The 20,117-nt window shown below is 47.2% G+C and overlaps 1 protein-coding gene across 1 annotated transcript in view; it reads left to right on the plus strand.

The window, feature by feature from the left end:
- Positions 1-20,117, plus strand: part of GLT1D1 (glycosyltransferase 1 domain containing 1) — a 73,898-nt gene that overhangs the window by 18,902 nt on the left and 34,879 nt on the right. Inside the window, exons 5-7 of the mRNA XM_084819700.1 lie at positions 1,345-1,381; positions 2,375-2,431; positions 19,839-19,934. Of these exons, the coding sequence (XP_084675826.1) occupies positions 1,345-1,381; positions 2,375-2,431; positions 19,839-19,934 (190 nt within the window). The remainder of the gene's footprint in view (positions 1-1,344; positions 1,382-2,374; positions 2,432-19,838; positions 19,935-20,117) is intronic.

The following is a 20,117-nucleotide window of genomic DNA, read 5'->3' on the forward strand; positions in this document are numbered from 1 at the left end:
GTGTCTCTTTATGCAAGTAACGCCAAACCAAGTTGTAGAGCACCCTTTCCCAACTTTGGGTCCTGAGAGGCAGTTGGGCAACAATTTCCATAATCCCTGACCTTTGGCTGTGTTGGCTGGGGATGGTGAGAACTGTAGTCCCACCACATCCAGTGACTCCAGGTTGGGAAATGCTAGTGTACGATTGTGTCTGAACCAACCCACTGGCAGAACAGCGGACCTGTGGTGGCTATAAAAATATGTCAGGCGTAAAGAGGAAGTTTGGTTTAGAGAGCTCTGGAGTATGGGAGAGTTCCCTTCTGTATAAATACTCTATTTGATAGCAATCGCAGGCAGGGCTTTAATTTATTTTGATACAGTTGAAAAGCCCTGCTCCAGATAAATACGCTGTTCTGCAATTATTCTTCGTCTTCCAAACAAATTGCACCTTCTTTGTTGGCAACCTTAAAAAAAAAAAAAACCCCACCCTGCAGCCTTCATTATCTGTTCTTGTTTCTTTTCATCCCCCTCCTCCCACCCCCACAGTCTCCTCCTAAGGAGGCATCCCCCCCCCCGCGCAATGCACACTCTCTAATGGATGCTTGAAAATGTCACCAGCATGCCATAATTTTTTTTTTTAAAGTCTGCTTATGAGCCAACCTGGTAATTGTGTCAAATTACAAAATTGGTTGGTGGTTACTGTATATATTCATTAAAGCTCATTTCAGGCCTCCAGACCCTCTCTGCTCCTGACCTTGCTCAAAACGCTGCTTTTTCAAAGGGGCAAAACCTATATGAAATGCAACCGGCTTTGCTCGTGGGCATTCCTTCATGCAGTCAAGCATTCTAAAATAGCCTTCCCCAGCCTGGTGCTGTTAAGATGTTTTGGATTACACCTCCCATCACCCCTGACCATTGGCTGTTCTGGCTGGGGATGATAGTCCAAAACAACTGGAGGACAGCCAGTCGGACACGGACAGTTTATTTTATTTTATTTTATTTATTTATTTCATTTATATCTTGTCTCCCCCCACCCTTTTGCAAGGGACCCAAGGCAGCTTACATGATCCTCCTCTCCATTTTGGCCTCACAACAGCCCTGTGTGGTAGGGTGGGCTGAGAGTCTGTGACTGGCCGAAAGCCACCCAGTGAGCTTCATGGCCCAGATCTCCTGAATCCCAGTCCAGCACTCTATCACCACACCATACTGGTTTGCTGCCATGTTCCTTACCTCCCTCTGCAAAGGGCTTGGAAACAGCATTCTCTAAAACAAGATGACTTTGTGACACTCCTACATTGCTGGGCACAATTAAATTACCCTGTTTCTCCCCCCCACCACCACCTTTCTTATTCTCTCATTTTCAAGCCTCACGCCAGGAACAAAATATACATCCAACCTCAAGGTAAGTGCTTGTTTCCTATTTCTTCAACCAAGATCTGAACCTACAGAGCGATGTTTTGCTATGAGATGCTGCAATGGCTGCTCATGTAAAAGGCATAACAAAGAGAGTAGATAATCCAGGGGATAGGTTCGTCAGTAGCTGGAACGACAGCCGAAAATGCAACGTCCTGGTTTTAAGCGACAATAAAATCGGAGGTCTATCAGATGCTCAGAACAAACGGGAGGGTATAAATCTCACTTTTATGAATGTAGTCTGAATTTCCCCAAGGCATAGGGCAGGCTGTGGCTAGTAGACAACATGGTGAAGGGAAGAACCCAGGTAGAGTGCATGCTTTGCATGTAGAAGGTCCCAGGTTCAGTCCTTGGCACCCCCAGCTCAGAAGAATCAGGTATTACCCTTACCGAAGGGTTCCCTTTGGGGTACGTAACAAGCTATACTTGAAAGATGAGTTCGCTTGTGGTATATAGCGGGGGGGGGGGGACTGTGGCCCTCCAGACATTGGACTACAGGTCCCATTGTCACAGGCTGCAATGGCTGGGGCTGATGGGAGTTGGAGTCCAACAAGATCCCCACCGCGAGATACAGGGCTAGCACCAGTACTTGGAATAGAGACCCAGAAACAAAGAAGAATCCAGCTTAACTTGGTGCAATATGCCTGCTATGGATTGCCACAGATGATGTAATGCACGCTACCCAAAACTTGTAATTTAAAATAATAATAATAATAATAATAATAATAATAATGTGGGTCCAGAGCAGCCATTTTGAAGCTTTTTTGGTCCTTTGATCAAAAGGGTCAAAATCAGCTTAATTTTTTTTTTTAACCCTTTGGGAGCTCCGTAGCCACTCCAGACACCGATTTTGTATTTTATTTTAAATTTTTTTACATATATTTTTCAGCGGGGCAGGTAGAAGCAGCCCCTGGATCTCTCGAAGATGCCCACCGCTGATTTAATGCTTGTTATGATTATTGGTTTGTTTATTTGTTTTTAGGAATTCTGACCACCCCCAATGCCTCTTTTAACTGGAAGGAATTTCTTCAGAGTGCAGGTAAATACACACATCCACACTTTTTTTCCAGTCTTCCAGACAAAAGACTCGCCGATCTCAAATCTCTGTCCTTTATGCCATTCAAAGATTCCTATTCCTGTCGAGGAGCAGCTCTGAATGGGCAGACCTGATCCGTACTCGCAAAATGCCCATTTATTCTGTGCCACAGAGAATGTGTGAGGCGAGTGCTTGTATATCACAAGCGCCCCGGGGGTGCTAATTGAAAGCTGCACATTCAGAGTCCGGACCCCTCTAAGCTTCAGGTGCTGGAAGCAGAAAACTGGGCGGGGGGGGGGGTGCCAATGGCATCCATGCCCTGCTTGTCAGGTTCCAGAAGTATTTAGTTGCCCTGCTGTGGGCAATGGGATGCTGAGTGACATGGACCCTTTGGTCTGGTCCAGTAAGGTGATTCTGAAGTTGTGCACTCTTGCTCAGATTCTGAAGTTGTGCACTCTTGCTTAGGAAGGCTGTATGGATGTCTGCAAATGTGCAGTTAGGTGTCACAACCTAGGGCAGGGGTGGGCAACGTGCAGGCCCCATGCACGCCCCCCCCCGCCGCCATTTTGGAGGGATTTGGTGCAGCGGCAGCAGCAATTTTGGGAGAAAACAAGGTGCAGAGGGAAGCATACACCTTGTTTGGAAGCAGAAGTGCACTCATGGAAGCCTGCCGGGAGCGTGGTTCTTCTGTTTCCTTCTGAAATCCTTAGCTTTTTGCTACTGTTGTGGTGGCAGCAGATTTGCCGCCGGTGGGAACAGTTTTGTCAGGAGAGGGGTGCAGGTCCCCCCAACCCATGGAAACTGGCCACCTCTGATCTAGAGCCAAATTTGATGATACATTAAAGGTGCGGCTAGCTAGTGAATGCTGGGAGCTGTAGGACTTTTTCCTGTTGAAACATGCATAGGACTGTGCCCTAAATGCATGAATGCGTTTAACAAGTCTATTTTTAAAATGACAGCCTTGGGGGGTGGGGAGGGGAGATCAGGGCCACTGGGAGGAGGTGAATCCTTCCCCGCTGTGCTGCCCCGCCACGAAAACTGCCTCCCAAAGCTTCTGTTCCCCCTGAGAGGGATGCTTCCCTTGGTGCCAAGAGCATCTTCCGCTTCTGGTGGGAGAGAACAGCTTCAGGAGTAGGGAGTGCTTTTTGTCAGGACTGCAACAGGAAAGTCAAGGGTTCCCTCTCCCGGAGTGCCGCAGTTCTAATCCTGATTCTCCCTCTCTGTGTCCTTCTCCGTGGCCGCTATTTTAACAAACAAAACCTGGTCTCAGTAAAATACGTTAACGCATTTCACCATTTCAGAGTCCTGTCCCCCACTGTAGAAGGCTGAAATGCCTCTCGCAAGGCTTAGTTACCAGCAATTAGAGCTTTACGCAAAAACAAGCTGGTAGTTTTGGTACATTTGCCTAGCACCGCAATGCGGCTCCTGAGAACATCTCCGAAATTGAATCAGCCCTTGGGTAGAAAGGGGTTCAACACCCTTGATTGAATGTCTCGTCCAGTTTTCCCCATACAGTAAGGCCACGTTTTCACGGAATGGTAAACCACAGCTCTGGGGTTTATTGTGATGAGCTGTGCGCTGGGGCATGCAGCCCGTTTGCTCCTGCTTGGGTCCTCCTGCTAGCAGGAGGGGGTACACAGACCAGGGGTTCTGGCTTGTTACGCCCTTGCAAGCCAGGATTATAAAGCCAGGTTTGTTTTTGGCTTATGGATCCTGGCTTGCTTGGGAGCAACAAGCTGGGATTCCTGGTTTGGACGGCATGCTAAGCCAGCCATTTCTGACTTGCTTAGCCTTTCATACCGGCAGGAGTGAACAGGCTATGTGCAATAGCAGAACACAGCTCATTTATGGGAAGACAGGATTACTATTCCTGTGAACAAGGTCTCAGGGGCGCTGAACTGGGCTCACTGCTGGATAAGACAGAGGTTCTCTAGCCTGATGTGATTTCAGGGACACCCAAATAGATTGTACATAGGGATGTATGAGGATTTCATTCTTTCTCGCAAAACATGCCCCATTCGAAACTCTGAACCTGAGCAGGAGCGCAAGCATGTGTCCGCCGAAAATAGTCTTCTGTCGGCGAACACGTGCTTGCATTTGTTTGTGATTCCAAGTTCGATTTTCGCAAATGTCTTAATTTGCACCAATTTCCACTGTAAACTGAATTGGCCCTGCTTTACTCTGTGGAGGATAGTTGTCCAAATTTGGGGAAACTTGCGCAAATCTCCCATTCGATGGCCGCTCCATTTGCGCAAGTTTCTCATTCGCCCAGAGCACGCGGTGATCGCGAACAGAAATTGAGCATGGGATGAGCAGCGAGAGGACGTTCAGAGAGTCCTGGTGATATGGAACAGCACTCATTTGCCCATCTCCACTTGAGCGCAGGCCTCTGCCATTATGTCTGTACAGGCTGGCCAAATGGGTGAAATGATTTGGATACCCATTTCTGAATGGATCTTTTCCAAGTTCTCGTTAAAAGCTTCCCTTAAAAAAAAAAAAGTTGAGCTTTCATAATTAATGCCCATATCTTTCATTTAAGCAGCGTAACACAGACTCTTTTTGAGAACTGAAATTGAAAGCTAAACAGAGGCCATGTCCTCTGGGTTTGTTACAGTTCCTGCTGGCAGGGAGAAAATTGATTTTTTCCAGCTCTAAACCAAAACTTAACGATGTCAGGAGGGGGAGGGTGCCGATCCAGCTTTTAATTCAGCAACAGCGATAATAACAATAAGTTAGAAATCGTGTAGCTTTTTAAGAACAAGCACACACACACACACCAACTTGTATGCCTACAAACCGAATGCAATACAAGTTTGGCTAATCCCCACCAAACCTTCCCAATAAGACTTAAATCATTCTTCCCCAACTGGCACCCTCCAGATATTGTAGTCCAACACATCTGGAGGGAGCAGGTTAGGGAAGTCTGCTATAGACGAAAGAATGGTTCTTGAGGAAGGAGGGGATTATAAATTTATAATATAAATTATAGGGCACTTTCTTGCCGTTGACCAGAATCCAACGGGGCGCTTCTCCCCCTGCCGAATTTGTTCCTCCCCTTCCAGTTCTGTTCCCCAGCTCTGGTGCAATAGCAGCTTAGTGCTTCCAGGGATCCCCGAAATGAGCGGAAATGCTCATTTCTGGAAGGAGGCGGGGTGTGGTCTGAAGGCACATGATGCTGCACCTTGTTGAAGCCACGCCAGACCAGACCTGGTCAGGGCCTGGAGGGGAGGCCGTTGGGGAGTCTCTTGCTGGAGTTCTATCTTGGAGGACAGGTGGGATATAGACATGCTTATAATGAAGTACAAGGGGCAGTGGTGGCTTAGTGGTTAAGACGCTGAACCGCAGACTGGAAGGTCGGCAGGTCAGCAGTTCGAGACCCGAGTGCTGCGTGACGGAGTGAGCTCCCGTCTTCAGTCCCAGCTCCTGCCAACCTAGCAGTTCGAAAGCAAGGAATTGCAAGTCGATAAATAGGTACCGCTTCGGCGTAAAAGGTAACAGCGTTCCGTGCACCTCGGTGTTCAGTCATGCCGGCCACATGACCACGGAAGCGACTTCGGACAGCGCTGGCTCGTCAGCTTAGAAACGGGGATGAGCACCGCACCCTAGAGTCAGACACGACTGGTTGGGGACACCTTTACCTTTTTTTATAATGAAGTACAGACTGAAAAAATGACTCTTTTCCACGAGGCCGCCTTACCTTTCACACCACCAAAACAGTAAATGCTCCTTTGACTATCGCCCGGGATAGGGGGTGGGGGCCGGATTCTCTGTATTTCACTCTGGGGAAGTACTCAAGAAAAAGCATTTTAGCATCCCCCACTCATCAATCCCTGCTCGGCGAGTGCAGCCTTCCCTCTGTTGCAAATGAACTGCGGGGATTCAATTGCTTTATCACAGTAGTAAATGTGTGTCATTATTCAGAACCAGTGTCCGATTCTTAAATTGGGCATTGTGAGGTTATTTCATTTCCAGTAAATCATAGTGCGCGGGTGCAGCCCAGGAACAGTGCGGGGAGGGGAATACATAATTTTCAGAAGCGGGATGATTTGGCACCAGGGAGTGTTCCCCTGGTGATGATTGGATCCTGCATCTGGTTGTTCTGTGTGATTAAAGGAGCCAGCGACAAATACATGAAGGAGGTGCAGTGGGGAGGGGGTGGAAATCTGAAAAACGCAAGCATCGCTTCTAGTGTTCTCTAATGCCGTCGCATAGGAAGAAAGAAGCAGAGGTAAGCAGAGGCTGTATGTGCCTGCCAAATAACGTACAGATGAAATGCACCGTCAGCAGCATCGCGTGACTTTTCTGTCACCAGGCGCTCTGTCGCATCCAAGAGTGGCCGTGGCTCAGTGGTAGAGCCCCTGCTTTGTATGCAGAAGGTCCCTGGTTTGATCCCCGGCATCTCCAAGTAGGGCTGGGAATGACTCTTTTCTGAAATTAGGAACGGTTAAGAGAGCCGGTGTGGTGCAGTGGCGAGAGTGTTGGACTGGGAGTCGGGAGATCTGGGTTCTAGTCCCCACTCGGCCGTGGAAGCTCAGCCCAACCTACTTCACAAGGTTGTTGTGAGGCTAAAATGGAGAGGAGGAGAATTATGTATGCCACCTTGGGTTCCTTAAAGGGGAAAAAAGGCAGGATATAAATGTAATAAAGAAAGAAACATAAGAAGGTCCATGCTGGATCAGACCAAGGGTCCATCTAGTCCAGCATTCTGTTCTCACAGTGGCCAACCAGCTGCCGACCAGGAACCCACAAGCAGGACATGAGCGCAACAGCACCCTCCCGCCCATGTTCCCCAGCGACTGGTATACAAAGGCATGCTGCCTTTGATACTGCAGATAGCACAGAGCCATCAGGACTAGTAACCATCGATAGCCCTTCCCTGTCAGGAATTTGTCCAACCTCCTTTTAAAGCCATCCAAATTGGTGGCCATCATTGCATCCTGTGGTATCAAGTTCCATAGCTTGACCATGCACTGTGTTCTGGGCAGCCGCTGCCAGTTACAGGAACGCGCCAAAGGTAGATTTCCAGATATTTTCAACTTCAGTTCCCAGAACCATCTGCCAGCATGGTCAGTGGTCAGGAATGCTGGGAATTGAAGCCCCAAACATCTGCAGATCTACTTTCTTGCCACACCTGATGCAGTAGGCAATTTTGAGAGGGATGGCTCTGATGCTCTGACTTGATATTAGGGGGCTTTGTATCTTCATGAAACATTTCAGATGGCCCCAGAACCCGAAACATCCATGTATCCACCCACGTATGACTGTCTCCACATGTGCAGGAAAAACCTAAGTTCTCGGATCCTTATGGAAAGTTATCAGAAAGCTTATTTCAGGTCTGGAGAAAGTCTTCCCTAGGCCAAAAACACTGGGACATAAAACAATCCTTGTAGGGCTGAGGCTGAGGTCTCAGCAAGCCCCACTTTTGCTTTTTGTAGATGATCAGTTAACACTTTGAAATGTTTAGAAGAGAGAAGAAAGGGGCCGCTCTTCAAGGGGGGGATGAAAGACTCCAGGTGGTTCAAAGGGAACAGAGCGCCAGGATCAGAGAGGAGATGTAACCCCTGCCATCAGGCTTGAGCGTAGGCTCGGCTTCTGAAGAAAAGAGAATCCAAACAAGGAAGGTCTGAGATGTTTCAGAACTAGGCTGGCACCCTATCACCCCCCTCCCAACTCTCTTGAATGCTGCTGAAAAAAGTGGAACTAAAACAGTCACCAATGATTCTGCAAATCCCGATTGCTTCCCCTGCATTGCTGGATGCAAACTCGATGGCCCAGAAAGCGGGTCTCTTCATGGCAGCCTTGCCTTCTCAGTGAAAGACGGCTTCACGTGTTGTTTTCTTATGACTGGTACTGATCCAGGACAAGAGATGTATGGATATTGTCAGATCTGTTCCGTTGGCATTTTGCAGCTTGTCGGATGCCTTTCGTTCCGTCATCTACTCGGATTTTTTCCAATTTCCCGAATTTGTGCTAATTCGCACTTGCGAAAATGTACAAATCCCCCCCCCCCGCCCCCAGTGTGCATTTCCATGCTTTAGCCTACGGGGGGGAAATGCACATTTTTGGCCGGTGGTTTTTCAAAAATACGTATTTCACTATGAATAGAATTGGGTAAAATTCCAGGAAGTTAAAAAGAAAAAAAAATGGTCTGCAAGTCTGTTGAATCTGTGCGACTCTGGAAAAGCCGGTCCAGTGCAGAATCCAACCCGCTGTTGGATTCATGGAAATCTGAACTCATTTGATTCTGTTGCAGATATCTCCGACATTCCTATTCATGATAACTAGAGCACCTGCCATTACCCCCCAAAACAAGGGGAGTTTTGAAACAACTCTCTTTAAAGCCAGTATGCCAGTATGAGCCAGTATGGTGTAGTGGCAAGAGTGTTGGACTAGGAGCTGGGAGATCCGGGTTCTAGTCCCCACTTGGCCATGGAAGCTCACTGGGTGACTTTGGGCCAGTCACAGACTCTCAGCCCAACCCACCTCACAGGGTTGTTGTTGTGAGGATAAAATGGAGAGGAGGAGGATAATGTAAGCCGCCTTGGGTTCCTTGCAAGAGGAAAAAAGGCGGGGTATAAATGCAATCCCCTTCATGGATCACTGCCTTGTTGTGGCGAAGGGGCTTGTGTAACTCAGTGAAGCCATAAGCTATGCCGTGCAGGGCCACCCAAGACGGACAGGTCATGGCAGAGAGTTCTGACAAAATGTGGTCCACTGGAGAAGGAAATGGCAACCCACTCCAGTATTCTTGCCAAGAAAACCCCATGGAACGTAACACAAGGCTAAAAGAGATGACACCGGAAGATGAGTCCCTCAGGTCGGAAGGTGTCCAATATACTACTGGGGAAGAGCAGAGGGTATTTCCAAGTAGCGACAGAAAGAGTGAAGTGGCTGGGCCAAAGCCGAAAGGACACTCAGCTGTGGATGTGTCTGGTGCTGAAAAGAAAATCTGACGCTGTAAAGAACAATATTGTTTAGGAACCTGGAATGTCAGATCAATGAATCAAGGTAAGCTGGAGGTGGTCAAACATGAGATGGCAAGATTGAACTTCGACATCTTGGGAATCAGCGAACTAAAATGGACAGGCATGGGCGAATTTAATTCAGGTGACCATCATATCTACTACTGTGGGCAAGAATCCCTTAGAAGAAATGGAGTAGCACTCATAGTCAACAAAAGGGTGGGAAAAGCAGTACTGGGGTACAATCTTAAAAATGATAGAATGATCTCAGTACGAATCCAAGGCAAACCATTCAACATCACAGTAATTCAAGTCTATGCCCCAACCACTGAGGCCGAAGAAGCTGAGGTTGATCGGTTCTATGAAGACCTACAACACCTTCTAGAACTAACACCAAAAAAAGATGTCCTCTTCATTATAGGGGATTGGAATGCTAAAGTAGGAAGTCAAGAAATCACCGGGATAACAGGCAGGCATGGCCTTGGTGTACAAAATGAAGCAGGACAAAGGCTAATAGAGTTTTGCCAAGAGAACATGCTGATCATAGCAAACACTCTTTTCCAACAGCACAAGAGGCGACTCTACACATGGACGTTACCAGATGGTCAATATCGAAATCAGATTGATTATGTCCTTTGCAGCCAAAGATGGAGAAGCTCCATACAGTCAGTAAAAACAAGACCTGGAGCTGACTGTGGCTCAGATCATGAGCTGCTTCTTGCAAAATTTCAGCTGAAATTGAAGAACGTCGGGAAAACCACTAAACCGTTCAGGTATGACCTAAATCATATCCCTGATGAATATACAGTGGAGGTGAGGAATAGATTTCAGGGATTAGACCTGATAGACAGAGTGCCTGAGGAACTATGGACGGAGGTCCGTAACATTGTTCAGGAGGCAGCAACGAAATCCATCCCAAAGAAAAAGAAATGCAAGAAAGCAAAGTGGCTGTCTGAGGAGGCTTTACAAGTAGCTGAGGAAAGAAGGGAAGTGAAAAGCAAGGGAGAAAGGGGAAGATATACCCAACTGAATGCAGAGTTCCAGAGAATAGCAAGGAGAGACAAGAAGGCCTTCTTAAATGAACAATGCAAAGAAATCGAGGAAAACAACAGAATGGGAAAGACTAGAGATCTCTTCAAGAAAATTGGAGATCTCAAGGGAACCTTTTGTGCAAAGACGGGCATGATCAAGGACAAAGAAGGCAGGGACCTAACAGAAGCAGATGAGATTAAGAAGAGGTGGCAAGCATACACAGAAGAACTATACAGGAAAGATCTGAATGTCCCTGATAGCCATGATAGTGCGGTCACTGAACTTGAGCCGGACATCCTAGAGAGTGAAGTCAAGTGGGCCTTAGGAAGCATTAGTAACAACAAAGCTAGCGGAGATGACAGTATTCCAGCCGAGCTATTTAAAATCCTAAAAGATGATGCTGTTAAAGTGCTGCATTCAATATGCCAACAAATCTGGAACACTCAACAGTGGCCACAAGACTGGAAAAGGTCAGTTTACATTCCAATTCCAAAGAAAGGCAACGCCAAAGAGTGTTCAAACTACCGCACAATTGCGCTCATTTCACATGCCACCAAGGTGATGCTCAAAATCCTACAAGCTAGGCTTCAGCAGTATGCGAACCGAGAACTACCGGAAGTACAAGCTGGGTTTCGAAGAGGCAGAGGAACTAGAGATCAAATCGCCAACATTCGCTGCATCATGGAGAAAGCAAGAGAATTCCAGAAAAACGTCTATTTCTGCTTCATTGACTACGCTAAAGCCTTTGATTGTGTGGATCACAACAAACTGTGGCAAATTCTGAAAGTGATGGGAGTACCAGACCACCTTACCTGTCTCCTGAGAAACCTGTACAAGGGTCAAGAAGCAACAGTAAGAACCAGACATGGAACAACCGATTGGTTCAAAATTGGGAAAGGAGTACGACAAGGCTGCATATTGTCACCCTGCTTATTTAACTTATATGCAGAGTACATCATGAGAAATGCCGGGTTGGATGAATCAGAGGTCGGAATTAAGATTGATGGGAGAATTATCAACAACCTCCGATATGCAGACGATACCACCCTAATGGCAGAAAGCGAAGAGGATCTAAAGAGCCTCTTGTTGAGGGTGAAAGAGGAGAGTGCAAAAGCTGGTTTGAAACTCAACATTAAAAAAATGAAGATCATGGCATCTGGCCCCATCACTTCCTGGCATATAGAAGGGGAAGAAATGGAAGCAGTGACAGATTTTACTTTCTTGGGCTCCAAGATCACCGCAGACGGTGACTGTAGCCATGAAATTAAAAGACGCTTGCTCCTTGGGAGGAAAGCTATGGCCAACCTAGACAGCATAGTAAGAAGCAGAGACATCACCTTGCCGACAAAGGTCCGTCTAATCAAAGCTATGGTTTTCCCAGTAGTAATGTATGGCTGTGAGAGCTGGACTATAAGGAAGGCTGAGCGCCGAAGAATTGATGCTTTCGAACTGTGGTGCTGGAGAAGACTCTTACGAGTCCCCTGGACTGCAAGGAGGTCAAATCAGTCCATCCTAAAGGAAATCAACCCTGAGTGCTCATTGGAAGGACAGATAATGAAGCTGAAGCTCCAATATTTTGGCCACCTAATGCGAAGAGAAAACTCCCTGGAAAAGACCCTGATGCTGGGAAAGACTGAAGGCAAAAGGAGAAGGGGACGGCAGAGGATGAGATGGCTAGATAGCATCACGGATGCAATGAATATGAACTTGAGCACGCTCCGGGAGAGAGCGCAGGACAGGAAGGCCTGGCGTGCTATGGTCCATGGGGTCACGAAGAGTTGGACACGACTGAACAACAACAATAAATGCAATAAATAAAATAAATAAATAAATAAACAAACAAAACAAAACAAACAGGTCTTTGTTCTGGAATGAATGATGCTCCAGAGAAGTATGACTTCGAATCAATCCATATGTTGCTCTAAAGACGTGTGGCTCGCTCCTTTTTTTACTCAAAAGTAAACACAGGGAACCTAATCTGGATTGGGATCCTAGCGTGGGACGTAGGGGTATTTAATCCCCTTGCCCACGCTGATCCGGTCCCTCTCCTGTGCCAAGGGACTCCTTTTTGGTAGTATAAACTGCAAAATGGGGGCAGAGGGATCTGGATCAGGACCGCACCAAGGGAAAAGGGTTAAATCCTCCCTATGCCCCCAACCTACATCGTTTAAAGTAATGTTTATTTTGAGCCTTGATAGAGACGTTCAACCCAACCCTTCCCATGTACACAAACCCTGGAGGGGAAACAAGAGCGCACCCGCCAGCCCGGCCTGCAAAGTCTACGAGCTTCATAATCTCTCCTTTCAACCTGACAGCCGGAAGGGGAGCTTGCAGGCAAGCCCGTTCCTCTCACGGAGCTCGGTGTCTTATCAAGGAGCCCCCGCAGCTCAGCAGAAAGCGCCGAGTGAGAGAACCCACGCGGTGTAGCGGTCAGAGTGTTGGCCTCAGGAGATCTGGCTTCTAATCCCCACTCGGCCATGAAGCGCACTGGGTGACCTGGGGCTTCTAGCCGAACCGACACGTGCCTGTGCTCACCCATTGTTTTGATGGGCAGCGCAGACTGGGTGCATCATGAGAGCGTGCGGATCGATGTGACGCGTCAGACCAAGGCCATTCAGGGGAAAGAAGGAGTTGTTCAGTCGTTCAGTCGTGTCCGACTCTTGGTGACCCCATGGACCATAGCACGCCAGGCCTTCCTGTCCTGCGCTCTCTCCCGGAGCGTGCTCAAGTTCATATTCATTGCATCGGTGATGCTATCTAGCCATCTCATCCTCTGCCGTCCCCTTCTCCTTTTGCCTTCAGTCTTTCCCAGCACCAGGGTCTTTTCCAGGGAGTTTTCTCTTCGCATTAGGTGGCCAAAATATTTGAGCTTCAGCTTCAGTATCTGTCCTTCCAATGAGCACTCAGGGTTGATTTCCTTTAGGATGGACTGATTTGACCTCCTTGCAGTCCAGAGGACTCGTAAGAGTCTTCTCCAGCACCACAGTTCGAAAGCATCGATTCTTCGGCGCTCAGCCTTCCTTATAGTCCAGCTCTCACAGCCATACGTTGCTACTGGGAAAACCATAGCTTTGATTATATGGACCTTTGTCGGCAAGGTGATGTCTCTGCTTCTTACTAGGCTGTCTAGGTTGGCCATAGCTTTCCTCCCCAGGAAAAGGGAGGAGACCCTTGGTTAAATCCAGAAGCCACATCTCCTGATTCACCCCATCGTGTTAGCGATATCATTCTCCCACCACCACAACAGACCCACATACACACACACTGTAGCCTTCTAACACCCCAGTGTTGCAGTATGGAGTGCTCCTGTTCAGGGTTCCAGGCAGCTGGCCGGCTGTGCCCTTTTCTAAGATATTTCATTCCATTTGCCCCTCCTCCCTGGTTTTTCCATTCTTTTTCTCTCCCAACACTTTTGTGTCCGCCAAGCATGGTTAGTTCTCAGCTGGCTATTTTGCCGGGGGGGGGGGGGTGCTCCCTTCCCTATGGTTAAGGTTTTATTTTTAAATTGTATTTCTCCAAAGCTAGGGGTTCCCCGAAGCCCCCTGATCCCTCCCTCGTGTGTGTGGGTGGTGCCGTTTTGGCTGCATAAGGACACACGCTCGGAGAACAAATCTGCAAGGAGCTGGGACTTCCCTGTAATTCGAGCGCCGATCCAACCAGCCCGTCCCCAACCTGGTATCCTCCAGATGTGTTGGACTATATTGCCCATCATCCACAGCCAGTATGGACATGGGTGTTGTAATCCAACAGATCTGGAGGGTGTCAGTCTGGTCTAGACCTGCATTCTGTTTCCAAAGGGCAGGCAGTGTGAGGTCAGAAGCTGCGCTGAAAGTGATGGTCTTTCCCAGTCTTTTGTCCCTAACGACTGCTATTCACTGCTATACTGTCTCTGTTCATGAGGGACAGCCAGGGATGATCTTGACCTGGGACCAACTTTTTGTTTTTGGCACTGTTAGTCGTTTGCTGAACTGGGGTGTGCAGGTACCGGCCAAAGCCGGTCTCCGTTTTTAAGGGGTGTTGAACATTCTCTTATCAGAGAACGCGGTGAGGCGAGCAGCTGCGTAAAAGCCTCAAATAGGACAAAACGTCTTGCATTTTCTTTCTTTGAGCAAAGGGGGAGAAATACTTAAGATAAGATAAGGAATCTCCCTGGCAGATTCCTTTACTTCCAGCGAGTTTCGCTTTGATATTGCTAAGTTGCATAGAGGCCTGTAGGCCCTGTGGTAAGATTAACGATTTGCAAGACGTGTTTTGTAAGGGTTTTATCGGCGATTCTCGAACAGTTGGGCTTTTTTCATTCTTCGGCACACACGCTGGGATGGCATTAAGTGAATGCTATTCCAAAGCCCTTTTAAAGGGATGTTTCTTGTGTTTTGCTCTGTACTTTCTTCTTCTATCTCTCTCTCTTTTTTTATGCGTTCTGTTGGCAGGCCTTTAGGTGTCGTCGTCCCCCCCCCCCCCCATATGCTCTCCTGGATGTATTTACAAAGCCTAGGGGAAGATTATGCTCGGAGAAAGTCAAAGTCTCCTTTTCAGAGGGAGCAAAAGAAGCTGTACAAACACTCCATGTCTTAATTTAGACTAATAGAAGCCTGCTTACGGCAGGGTGACGTGACCGGAGACACGGGGATACCACCGCTGGAAATGGCATTTCCACCTCAAATTCTCATCCATTCCCATAAGTCAGACTTTCGCCAACCGGGTCCCCTCCAGATAGTTTGGACCACAATTCACAGCATTCCTGACCATTGGCTATATTGGCTGTGGCTGATGGGAGTTGTAGTCCAGAACATGCGGAAGGCACCTGGTTGGGGAAGGTTGTCTTAATGCATACGAAGACGTACCTTGTGATGTGATTAGGGATGTTGGAGGAATCTGCCCGGGGGTGGGGATAGAGCTCGCCAAGATTTTATCAGCTCGGCCCCCTGGACTTCCCTGCAAGCTGGCCTGACTCGATCGTGTGGATTTTTCTGATTTCTTTTAAATTTACATAAATAGAGATGTGTGCAAATTCAATTTTAAATTTAATTTTAAATTTTAAAAAATATTTTTTTAATTTACATAATTAGAAATGTACACAAATGTGATCTACCAAATTTCAGCTGCAATTTGTGCAAATTGTGACCAAAATGTGTGCAGATTACGCAAATTGCAGCCAAAATTTGTGTAAATCATGCAAAGCATGCCCCACAGTTTGCACACATTCCTATTTATGTATTTAAAAAGAATAAGTTCCTAGATTTCAGGGAAAGCCCTGCGGCTCATCCCACAAATGTGAGCCGAGTCGAGTGCTTGCTGGGAGGCTGTCGAGCCCCCAAAGTGCCAGATTCCACAGCGACAGACATCCCTGGATGTGATAATGCTGTTGGCCTCCACCAGCGCAGAAGCACAGGACATCCCTTGAGGTAATAACGGACCGGACGTGGGCTAGTACATCGAAACTGAATCCAGCCAAAATGGAGGTGCTTCTGGTTAGTACTACGGCTGAACCAGGATAAGGATTCAACCTGTGTTGGACAGAGTAGCGTTCCCCTTGGAAGAGCAGTTTTATAGTCTGGAGGTGTTTCTGGACCCAGCTTTCATGCTAGATGTTCAGGTGACAGCTGTAGCCACGTGCACCCTTTGCCCGGTTTAGGTTGGTGCGCCAGCTACGCCCGTCCCTGGAAACTGCCGATCCAGCCGTCTTAATGCATGGTGTAGTTGCCAGCTGCCAACAGTTCACGCTTTAATATGCCTGCTCGCGAAATCTAATATGGGATGCAGGTCCTACGATTCAAGACAAGCCAAAGCACTTTCCATCTTGGTTAAGTTCCCCCAACCCTCAAACAAACAAAGAAAATCTGTTGAACAATGCTCCAGAGTGCTGGCAGCATTAAAATGTGGTGGTTACAGAATGTTCACATAACTGCCTCTACGCAAACTTTATATGGGTGGACGTTTTGGATTTTCCTAGGTCCTCTGAAGAATGGGTAGATTTTTAAAAAGCTAATGAGCCACAATGGCCTAATTATAAGAAATATAAATTGAGCCCATTTCAGGGTGTGTGTGTGTGTGCTGAAATAGGGCCCTTGACTGGCGATCTTCTTTGCAGCTGCCATTGTTTACCCAGCCATTTCCTTCTGAACAATCTACATCATCACACACCAATATAGAAAATACTCCGGTTTGGGGGAGGCAGCTCTGTAGCATAGTGCAGGAAGTCCTCAGGCGGGAGTAAGTGGGAAAAAGGGGGGCCTGTATCCCTTTGTCGCCCCTGAATCTTCCTTTCCTCTGCCCCAGGGTTCCAGTTCCCAGCTGCCTGAAGCTGTCAACAGGAATATCCTCTTACAGGATGGCAATACACCACCACATTTCATTGCCTCCCTCCCTCATCATCAGATGTAAGGGAATCTCTGTGCCGCCGGTGGGGAACCTGTAGCCTTCCAGATGTTGTCAGACTACACCTCCCATTGGGTTTTTTGGCTGGGGGTGATGGTATTTGTAGTACAGCACCATCTGGCTTGCCACATATTCCCCACCCCTGCTTTATGCAGACATTCTGTGAGCTGCACTACGTGGGCAGGGATGTGGCGCGAAATATCTTCTCCCTCTCCATCCTTCAGTGCTCATTAGAATGCAAGATAATGTGTTTTTTTGCCATGCTTTTTACCGGACTGACACGGCTCACATACGTTCAAAATGCTTGTTGTTTTTGATTCTCCCCTGCATCCCTGCCATATATAGATATATATCTATATAGATATATCTATATAGATATATATAGATATGGCTCAGACAGACTTGTCACCTTCAAGATGACTTTGTTCGCAGTAGCCACCGAGAGAATCAGAAATGCAGAGTGTTAATTATAGTCACTGTGCTGTAGTGATAGTTTGAGATAAGTCATTGAGATACTGTGCAATGAGCTTCCTGTTCCAGATAATGACCCTTGCGGTTTTTTGTGGGGGGAGAGGTAATCAGAGAGATAGTGCTTCTGTCCTCTTGATTTGGATCTTGGCTTCTTTCTCTTGGGCTAAACAGAGTAATCTTTTGTGATGTCCTTTGGTAGTAAGTAAATGAATACAACCGACTAATCTATGCCCCGGAGTCATGTTTGAAAAGCGGCCTGTGTCTATGAAGGCACCGTGCAGTGTCCGAATCAGCACTGCTATGACTCTTCAAAGTGTGGGGGGGTCATGATTGCGTCGGTCGTGCATGCACACGTTGGGTTCTTCATCCTAGGCGACTGTTCGAACATGGTTCCCAGTATTCTTGTTTCATGCCCAGGAGAAGGGGGCGCACCACCTTCACTCTTACGTCCCGAAAGGTTTGTGTTTGGCGACTGAAATATGGAAGAGTGGCCTGCCCTGAAAGGAACCCCCTGTGTGAGTTACTGTTCTCAGCACGCCTCCTTAGCAGGGTGACACAACCAAAAAGGCCCTCTCCCTGGTATTCATATGTAAGTTACAAAGCTGCCAGTGTCGAAGTGTCCTTGTGAGGTGGGTCCCTGCATCAGAAAAGGGACTCATGCCCAGGAGATATTGGGATGGGGTGCAGAACTCTCCGAGCAAGTTCCCCACCCCACCATGGAACTGCCTGGGGCAGCCTGCCCCAGCCTGGTGCCCTCCTGGTGCCTGGTGCCCTCCATATGTTCTGGACTAAACTCCCAGTCCATGCTGGGTGGGGGATACTGGGAGTTGTAGTCCAACACATTTGGAGGACACCAGGTTGGGGAAAGCCATCCTGGGCTGTGGGGCCTAGTTGCCATAGCACCCTTTGCTAGGGTGACTCACTTCATAGGCCTTGCTACCCAGGTGGCTATTCTGAGGTTAAAAAATAAATAAATGTCTATCTCTTGCCACCTCACTTAAAGATTTGAAGGAGCACGTACCCACAAACAGTGAGAATTAGAAACCCTTACAGCTGTCTTCAGTTAAGCAAAGAGAGAGTAAAAACTCTTAAGTGGCCTAGTGGGTTACAAAAGCCTGCTTTTCAGAGTAAAAGGCAGGGATGGGGGACGGTGGGCGGCAAGGGAACCCTTGACGATTATCTCCTTTTAATTCCTGAGCCCTGTGTGGAGGTCTTATGGACACACACGCTATGCTATATGTCAGGCATGGGGAAACCTGTCTAGAGGTTGCTGAACTGCAATTCCCATTATCCCCAACCATTGTGACCAATAGTTGAGGATGATGTAGACCAACAACATTGGGAGGGCTGCAGGTTCCTCACCCCTGCTATATATCAAGAGTGGGCAACTTGTGGCCCTTCAAACGTTTTGCCCTACAACTCCCATCAGCCCTATGGTGAGGGATCATGGGAGTTGTAGACCTAAACATCTGGAGGGCCACAAATCGCCCTCACCCCTGTTATATATGATTGACACTGGGGCTGAGTTTATCAAATTATCAAATTACACACATTATCAAATTGCACACATTATCACATTAACCATATGCTCGTGGATGTACTTGAATGGAGTAGTTTCAAGGGATCAAGGAACACTACTTTTTATAGGTTAGTAGAAGCCAGAACAATCTTTTGATAAATATTGGGGGAGTGGGGGGAGGGAAAAGGAACATGTCATCCCTGGAAGAATGGTTATTAAAAATATATATATGGGATTTTGCTCTTGCAAGCAAAATAACCACTTACCTCTGTGCAAAGCGAGATGGCAAAAAATCAATTTGGAGAACAATGGAAATAATTTAGATTTTATTGGAATATTAAACAAAGTGGCATTAAGGGTGACTATATGAAGCAATATACGTTTTGAGTTTTTAGAGCGTTAGGAATATTTTGGTTAGAAATTTTCTTTTTTCTTCATTCCTCCTTAGTCAACATTTTGTAACTGAGCTCTGTTTTGATTCCTGGCATTTTTTTTTTATTTTTTAGCAGTCACGTTTATAAAATACCGTCTCCTTAGATCACACTGCATTGCCTCTTCTGGCGTCTGGAGCCTTCTGCGATAGCTCAGCCTTTTCAGATTGAAGCTAAATGATGCGGTTGAAAATTCTGCGAAAATGAAAGCATTTTTAAATCCCTGGGTTGGTTTTTAATTTTAAAAAGCAATATTGCCAGAACGTGCCACCAGCTAACAACCCCCCCAGTGACATTTAGGGGAAATAAGCATCCAGAGCTATTTCGACAGCGTGTGAGAGTTGAGTGTCCTGTGTTTTATGCCAGTCTTAAAAGAGATCACACAGATTTTAGGAAATCAAGGTGCTGGATTGGGGCTGGGGGGGGAGCGGGGGGCTCATTCCATTTCATTTATTCTATTTCTATACTGTACTCTGGGTAGTTCACAAAGATTTAGATAGTAGCATCATAATTTGCTGCCTGCCTTTATTTACGGTTGTTCCTGTTTTCATTCTCTTTTTTCCCTTTTCACTTCTCCCAACCGTGTTTAAGATTTCTTGGCTTTTTTTTTTTAACAGGGATTCCCCAGGACAGCAATGATCTACGCCTCTTCTTCTTAATCTGCGGGGTGAGAAGAGTCAAGGATCCACTTTACTTAGTGGACGCTTTTGCAGGTCAGGACCTCCCCCCACACATACTTTCCATTTCCCCCCTTAAGAAAAATGGAAGCTGCCTTATTCTGAGTCAGTCCATCTCGGTCAGTATTGTCTACACCAGAGCTGGGCAACCTGTGGCCTTCCAGATGTTGTTAAAGTCCATCTGCTACAGCCGTGCAGTGGATGATGGGAGACAGAGTC

This window comes from Heloderma suspectum, chromosome 13 (assembly GCF_057233095.1).
Source record: "Heloderma suspectum isolate Gila_16-S chromosome 13, 16-S_ref, whole genome shotgun sequence".
NCBI lineage: Eukaryota > Metazoa > Chordata > Lepidosauria > Squamata > Helodermatidae > Heloderma > Heloderma suspectum.